General features: G+C 45.9%; 1 protein-coding gene across 8 annotated transcripts in view; it reads left to right on the top strand.

Moving 5' to 3' along the window:
* The window catches only part of INAVA (innate immunity activator), a 28,470-nt gene extending 26,053 nt beyond the window's left edge, over positions 1 to 2,417 (top strand). For all 8 annotated transcript variants that reach the window (XM_027843489.1, XM_027843488.1, XM_027843495.1 and 5 more), the window contains one exon: positions 733 to 2,417. In XM_027843489.1, coding sequence (XP_027699290.1) covers positions 733 to 825 — 93 coding nt within the window. In that variant the 3' untranslated portion in view covers positions 826 to 2,417. The remainder of the gene's footprint in view (positions 1 to 732) is intronic.
* Positions 2,418 to 8,444: the final 6,027 nt, after the last annotated feature.

Below are 8,444 nucleotides of genomic sequence, written 5' to 3'. Positions count from 1 at the left end.
CCCCCCCCCCCCCCCCCCCCCCCCCCCCCCGTCAGTGCACATGAGGTTAGGACTTACTAAATGCTTTTTTATTCATTCATTCCTTCATTCACCCCACCATCCCAGCTCAGCATTACTTCTGGAGCCGCATTCATCACCCCCATACATCCTATTTCCCTATCTTCACTTCCATATGTTCTTTCCTCCTCCTCCCCACAGCTCAGCCATGAGAGAAATACAAAGCCCCTTCAGAGAGGTTGTCAGTCAGATCAACCAGCATTCATTAAGCAACTATTGTGTACCAGACAAGATAGTCTCTACAATCAAGGGGCCTTCCTTTTAGAGAGAGGTTAGGGCTTGAGGGTGGCAACAGTATGCACACAGATAAGCATATGTAAGATTTATCCGTAATAAATATGAAGTGATTGCAGGGGGTACTAGTAAGTGGGGGACTCAGGAAGGGTCTCTTATAGGAGGTGGCGCTTAAGCAGAAACTTGAAGGGAATTAGGAGTCCCAAGAGTCAGAAGTGAGGTGGTAGAGAGCATTGAAGGCATGGGAAGAATGGGTAGTCTGGGCAGAGACACAAAGCTAAAAGAAGGAGATAGAACATTGCCAGATAGGAACCTAGAAGAGTGTGCATGTGATCCGGAGCAGGTAAGGCTTTGAGGACAGTAAAACAGGGCACTGTGGCATGAGGCTCCCTCCTGACTTGATTACCCACTGACTCCTTTTTTTTTCCCCAACCCTGGCAGATGCCCATGGTCCATGTGCTGAGGAGGACATCTGATGGAACCCCTATGCAAGTCTATGTGCCAGAGAAAGGAGAGGTCATCAGCCAAGTGTGATGCTACGGCTCCCCTCTCGTGGTTATGGAGTGCTGCCACCCCACTGCTGGGAAGACTTTGGTCCATTAAGGAGGGTGCCCTGGACTTTGGGGTTGGCCTCAGCCTGTACCCTGGCACCTCTCCTCAGCTCCCTATACTCATCGCAGGTCGATGAGCAAGACCTCAGACTTCCTCTGATTTTAGTTTAGGAAGCCTGGCCTGAAATTTTATACTTCTGTGTTATTTTCAAAGATGTTGTTATGTTCTGCTTTATCCCGTCTGTCTGTCTGTTACCATGTTTAACCATCTCAGTCATGAGTGAGCCTCCTATGTTATGGTTGTTTAAGAGACTGTCAACAGAGGCCAACCATGCCCATGTCCCTGTGTGTTAGAGGCCAGGCATCTCCAACACCGGCTGGGGGGTTTTGGGTAACAAGTGTCTCCAAATTCTCCTGTCTCTGCAGGACTCACTATCTTGATGGGGAGGGCTCTCTCTCTCTGTTTTCTCTCCCTTAGTAATGTGCTCTGTGATGCACAGCCCAAGTGATGGGTTCCTTAGCCCACAGATCCACGTAGAAGAGCAATTCCTCGTCATTTAACCTGGATGGAAGGAAGGGGAAAGAATAAAATGTGGCTGGTGTGACTCAGCTTCCAACTCTCCACTTCCCACCTCTACCTCCCACTGTGGAGCTCATCATTGTTACCTTCCCCGGCTGTAAGATCTCATCTTCGCCTTGGGCACTGCATTTGGAGCTGTCCATTGGGAAGGCGAAGTTTTGCTATCCAAATTTAGGGATGCCCACCCTGGCTCCTGATAGAGGTTGACTTTGCTCAGAGAGGGGAATCTGTGTTGATTGCACCAGCTGCTATGGGGAGTAGAAGCAAACCTGTGCTAACACCCTGTTCTACTGCCCCCAGCAGCAAGCTGCAGAACCTGTCCCAGAACAGGAGAGCTAGAAAAGAAGTTCCAGTGCTAGGAGAGGGATGCTTCATACCTAGCAGCAACCAGGCCTCGGTTCCCACTAGGTTATTAGAACTTGGGCAGACAGCTGAGAATGTATTTAGAGGCCCCAGGATCTGGATGCTAGACTGGAGGGGGGCATCAGGATCTTGGCAGGAAAAGAAAAGGTTCCCACCTAATTGCACTAAGGGTCCCATGGGGAGATCCTGGGGAAGGGGAAGGGGAAGCAGCAGCCACAAGGGTGGGCTCCACAATTCCACGTGCCAACTCACATTCCTTTCCTGCTTCTTTTGGCTGGGTTTTGATAATTAGCCTTAACTCCTGGCCTTTTCTGGTCTCTAGATGCCATCTTTCCTCACAGCCAGAGCCCACTACTACTTCTCATTCCTCTTTTTTTTTTTTTTTAATCACCTCATAGACTCTATTTTCATCTTCTCACCCTGAAATATCTCTTCCCTGATAGTTCCCGTAGCTGAGCCAGCCAGGTCTCGGGGACTTCCCTATCTCAGAGTCTTTCTCTGTTTAACTTACTGGTTCTCCTTAGCCCCTGATGGCATCGTAAAATGGCCCTGTCCCCAGCTGCAGGGCTGGAACTGTACGGGGTGTAGTGTCAAATTCTCCTGAATAAAATGTACTCTTTGTGATCATCTTAGCTGAGATTGTGGGGGCAGGTGTTCTCAAGCTCTATCTAACACTCTGAAGGCTGTTTTCTCCCACGCTGGGGGAAAGCCACTGGCTTCTCTCCAGCTGGTCTGATTCCCACCCCAGAGAAGTAGGTGGAGGTGGAGTGGGAGAGGTTTGAGATTCTTCCTCTTTTCCTGATAGGCACAAAATTGGACCCAGCAAGCCCATGGGCGTGTGGCTTGGCTGCTGGCAGTCGGTCTTCCTCGCCACACTCTCCTCCCACCTCCTCACTTCTGTCCAGTCTCATCCTTTGGGATTCTGGTTGGACCCTTGGGACACAGGTTTGGCCATATTAGGTCTCACCCCATGGTCACTCTTCAAAGAAGGTTTCTGGGTATTTGAAATTGACTAGTGGCTGTGATTCCAGCTTAGGATTTTTGGAGGGGCATTGAAGGCCCTATCCTACCACTCCTCTTCCTATTTTTACCCTGCCAGTCTTTCCAACAGGTGTGTGTGTGTGCCTGTATGCGCCCACGTGTGTGCATGTGTGATGTAATCTAGTGAAAAACAAGTTTTAGGCATAGAGGGCAGGGGACACTTAAAGTGGAGTTGGGTAGATAATGACCACTCTTATCTTTCCCAAAGTTGGTGATTTTTAAAGTGTTTTTCTTTTTTTAAAATAGAGACAGCCCCCTCACTACCACTCCCTAAGAGAGAAATAAGTGTCCTCCCCGCACCGGGTGAACACCCTCCCCCACAGATACTCCATTCTTTGGGGATGGTCCCTCAAATACACATGTAACCATAGGGGAGGGGGAGGGTAAATCCTCCACACGAGCCTGAGGATGGTTTCATGCCATGCTGATGATGAGGAAGCCTCAGGACTGGGCACAGCACTTCCTGGGATCCCCTGCCTGGGCTCTACGGGTCCCATGTGGTCTTGAACCTGCCCACCAGAGTGCACGGGTGCTGCCAGCAGACTGATATTCCATTCTCAGTCTACACCAGGTCCTTGCTGTCTTTGCCATGTCCACAGACCCTTCAAGGAAATGGTCCCGAGGTTCAAAGCAGGTAGAAGGGGCTGAGAATGCCCTTCCAAAGCAATGCCAGGTGAGACTTGCCAAGTGGCCCAGCGGACCCTTCCAGAATGGGGGCAGACTTCCCTTGAGTGGAGGCCAGGAAAAGACAGGTGGGGGCACCCCCAAGCATATTTGGATGTTTCCACAGGGAGCTGCTGCCCTGGTCAACTGCAGAGATAATGATAACAATAATAATCACTGCTAATATTAGTAAAACACTATGTGCCAGATCCTGTGCTAAGTACTTTACAATTATTTCCTTGGAACCTCACAACAACCCTGGGAGGTAGGTGTTATTATCATTCTAATTTTACAGTTGGGGAAACCGAGGCAGGCAGAGTTTGTGAAGTGACTTGCTTAGGTCACAGAGTTAGTGTCTGAGACTAGAATTGAACTCAGGTCTTCGGGCACAGTGCTCTATTCACTGCACCAGCTCACTGCTTAAGAGGCAAGAGAAGAGAAGATCAAGTCCAAGTGATGCAATTTAGGGGTTCAGGGGTCCTGGAACCCCAAGACCACGACACACGGGTCCTGTCCGAAAGAATTCGACCCAAGCCTTCTTTCAGCCAAAGACAAGGTTTATTAGAACATGCATCCTATTGGGCAGACTCTTAAGGAGTCCGAACATGAGTAAGCAGTGGCTGGATTTGAAGAATCAGAGCATTTTAATGGAGACAAGATGGACCTTATATACAGAAAGACTATGTGAGGGACCTAGGAGTGGCCAAGTAGTCCGTGAGGTAATAGAATTACGGTGGGAAGTGGCCTGGGGCCATATCGAGGCAAGACGGGGGAGGGGAGATTGGGTGTAGCCACAGTGAAAGGCCAGTTGATGGGATTATAGCCTCAGGCAAACTCCAGAGTCCGGGGGTTTTTCCTTTCTGGGGCCCAGGAAGAACTATGTGGCCAAGATAGCGTGGGTGTGAGTCCCTAGAATAGAATGTGAAACCCATTTTTAAGAAAAGAGCACAGTGGTTTCCATAGGCAACACTGGCATCTTAGAAGAAAAAGCCATGGACTTAGAGTCCAGCTCAACCAATCACCTTCCTTTTCTATTTGAAGGAAGGGGCCCAGAGAGGTGAAGGGATGTGCTCATGGCCACGCAGGAAGTGAGTAATACTATTACTAATAATAATAACAACTAACATTAATATAGTGCCTACCATGTGCCAGGCACTGTGCTAAGTACAGGTGATGCAGTACAGAAAGTAAGAATACATCTGCTGCCGAGGAGCTCAAGCTAGGGAAGGAAGGTCTCAATCCATTAAGGCAGTCAATTGACGCTGCCCTGATAGGAGCTATTGATCTGATTGGTCTGATTCCTGTGCCCAGAGCAAGATGTGTCATGGGCAGGGCAGGTGGCAAGATGACCTGGGGGCACATCTGGATAAGATAGGTAAGCATGGTCTAGCTAAATATAAGTTAAGTAAGTTGTCATTCAGTTTTTGATCAAAATGGCTCACTACTGGATTAGGAGTTCAAAAGCTAGTGTAGATTTAATTCCTCCAAAACTTGGGAGTGTGGATTCAAGAGATCCCTTGCTGGGGCTGTTGGTTAAAGGTGAGGAGAAATGGCTCTGGAAGGCAGGAAGGACAGCCAGGGCATACTTTTGGGTGGGATGTGTGCCTGATATTCCTAATAGTTCTTCCTTGGGTTGGCTTTCTGAAGGAGAAAGAAAAGCAGTGGCCTGAGCCCCTGGACAGTTAGCCCTGGGCCCTAACTGGGTCATTTCTTATGGTTTGTGACCTAATGATGGCAGAGAGCCTAGGAGTTTATGGGGGTTTCTAACCTTTTCTATGTCATAGACCCCTCTGGCAGTCTGAGGAAACCTACGGATCCCTTCTCAGAATAATGTTTGTTGTCTACATTCATAATGGAATGAAATGCCACACTTGAGTTAGAGGTTAGTGAAAGTAAAGATGTCATTTTTTTCCTCATCCAGTTTCCCTGAAATGAGCCCCCTGAAATATGTCCCTGGATCTCATCAACCCTATGTTAGGAATCCTTGCCCTAGAGCAATGGTAAAGCCCTGGGAACAGATATGATCAAAATAGATAGGACATCTTATATCTATGCTGGCTACCTTCATCCTCTTTGGAAGATGGAGGTAGTTTTTTTGGGTGGGGGTGAGATAATGTCAATGCCTCGGGGAGTCCTTTCACTCCTTCTTTCCCCTGTATTCTAGGCTAGTGATTGGCCCATCCAGGTAGTTTCCACTTCTCTAACCTGACTCATGAGCCCTGCCTTGGGGAAGGGAGCAGGGAGAATGGTGCCTTTCTAGAGCTGAGAATTTTTTCAGGGAATAGAGCTTAAAGGAATGGCATTGTCCTGCAGGGAGTTAGACAGAATATGGCTCTGCCCAATCTAATTTAACTATCATTTATTTATTAACTGCTATATGGCACTGAGCAGGATGCTGTGGATAACCAAGACAAAGTGCAAAATAACCCCTGCCCTCAAGGATCTTACATTCCACCTGGGGTGGGGGTGGGGCATGTAGGAGTGGCATCCAACTCACAAACATCTCAATGTAAATATGAGAATGTGAGGAGGGGAAGGGCACTAAGAACAAGAGGTATGAGCAAAGGTATCCTATAGGAGCTGACACATACTACTGAGTCTTGAAGGCCAGGAGGGATTCTAAGAGGCAGGGGTGAGGAGGGTGTGCATTCCAAGCAGGGGGCACACCCTGGGCAGAAGCATAGAGGTGGGAAATATGCTGAGTTTTAGGGCATGGCAGGGAGTTTCACAGACTGACTAGCAATTTAGAATTAGAAGGAACTTTTAAAGATCATTTAGTCCAGTTCTCCAAACCTTTACAAACTGGCAATCTGGGAATCTGATAGGGCTAAGGACAGACAGAAAGTTAGAAAGAAAGCCAGAGCTCAAGTCCAGATTTCCTGACTTTGGGTCCGGTGCTCTTTCCACTGGCCTGAATAATCTAGCAGAAGCTATGTGCCTCAGATTTTCCACCAGGGGAGTAAGAAGTCTAGGAGAGGGCAACAAGGTCACTCTTTTTAAGGATCTGAAGTTCTTAATCAAGGGATTAGGTTTCTTCTGCTTGTCCCCAAAGGACAGAACTTGAATCAACAGAGGAAATTACAGAGAGGCAAATTTTGGCCTGATAGAAAGAAAAACTTATTGATAATTTTCATTTATTCTTATTTTAATAATTTTATTTTATCCTTAGTGTAAAGAGCACAATAAAAAGAACATTTGCATCTAAAAATAGGACAGATAGGGAGAATTATGTGTGAAAACACAAATATTTATTATTTACATTTGGTTTTTAAAAAGACTAATAAATTCAACATATAACTTTCAAAAACAAATAAATATGCATCCATTTTGAAAGGAAGGAAGGAAGGAAGGAAGGAAGGAAGATTTCCTGACAATTAGACCAGTACTTCACTAGGTGATGAATTTTCCAACACTAGATGGCTTCTTTCAAGCAGAAACTGGGTACTCATTTGTTAGGGCTGTTATAGATACGAAATAAAGCTTTGATCTGAATACTTTTGGAGCCATAATAATGAACTGATGACTTGCTTTGTAGCCTCAATAACTTCAAATTCAGCAACAACGAAATGCAGGTTGGGAATGGCCATGTGATGGCTAACTAGGATATTATCCATTTGAAGGGGAGAGAAAATTTTGTTTGGAATTGGCTGGCAATCTGTATTGAATGTTCCTTATGCATAGGCACTGAGCACTGGGTTCTGGGATAGAGTAATCCAGAGGAAGGAGAAGACTGATCCCTGCCTTTTGGGAGCTCACAGTTTGATGAGGGAGGAAATTCAGTTCAACTAAATTATTAAGTGGAAGTGTGTAGCTATGGGTAAAGCACTGTCCTAAAAATATTTTTAAAGCAGTCTGCTGGGTAGATGCTGGGTATCCAAAAATGAAAGTCCCTGCACTCACCAAATTTACAATTATCATCCATGGCTCAGGGCCCCATAAAGACCCTTATGCAGACTGGTACCAATCCTGGAGGATGACCTCAAGAAGGCAATTTTCTCTCTTTGGCTGGTTGCCCTCATCCCAGAGTTTTACTGCCAGGAATTCTCCAAAATAAAGCTAGAATACAGCTTGTGTCTAGGTTTCCCCAAGTGTGTGTTAAAGGCCAGCTTCTGCACAGGCACTCACATACAATATGGTTATCAAATAATGAGACAGCCTTTATCTCACCTGACACAGAAAATGAATTAGATACACAGGAAATTCAGAGAGCCCAAGAACAAATAGAAAAAAAAAGTCACCTTAAGCATTTGCCCTGCAGGCAATCACAATTCAGGGGTTTTTGCATAAGCATTTCACCTGGGACTAGCACTGTCTAAGCAACTCAAGGCAATACTGAGGAGGGGTGCCAAGGTGAGGCTCCAGTCTTCCAGCTTCCAAGGAGACATTGGCCAGGCTCTTGCTTCTTTAATAAGCATATTGTTGACAACATCTTTTACTCCTAGGAGGCCTTTTTTTGTACCTCAGAGCTTAGCATACTGCCTGATACTTAGTAAGTACTTAATAGAAGTCTGTTGACTTGTTGACTATAGAAATGACAAGATCTAGCAACTAATGAGATATCTGAGGTAAGGGAAGAATGAGAAGTTTAGGATGACATCAAGGTCATAAATCCAAGCAACTGAAAGAATGCTGGTACCCTCAATAGAAGCAAGGATGTTCAGAATAGGGCTATCAGTCAATCTACCAGCTAGCATTTATTAAGTACCTACCATGTGCTAGGCATAATGCTAAGTGCTGGGGATACCAAGAAAGTAAAAAAATAATCCCAATAATTTTTTAAGTTTGGTGAAATATTTATTCTTACATATTTCCAAAAGGAAAAAAATAGAACCACTGAATGACATAAATTAAATTTTAGCTAAGTGCACCCAAGATAAGGAGGGAAGCAGAAAAATGGGAAAGAATTTTTATAACCAGTGTCTCTAATAAAGGCCTCATTTCTAAAATATATAGAG

This window comes from Vombatus ursinus, unplaced genomic scaffold (genome assembly GCF_900497805.2).
Source record: "Vombatus ursinus unplaced genomic scaffold, bare-nosed wombat genome assembly UNPS02014909.1, whole genome shotgun sequence".
Classification (NCBI taxonomy): Eukaryota; Metazoa; Chordata; class Mammalia; order Diprotodontia; family Vombatidae; genus Vombatus; species Vombatus ursinus.
Note: the sequence above shows the minus strand (reverse complement) of the source record. Positions and strands in the feature narration are given on the sequence as shown.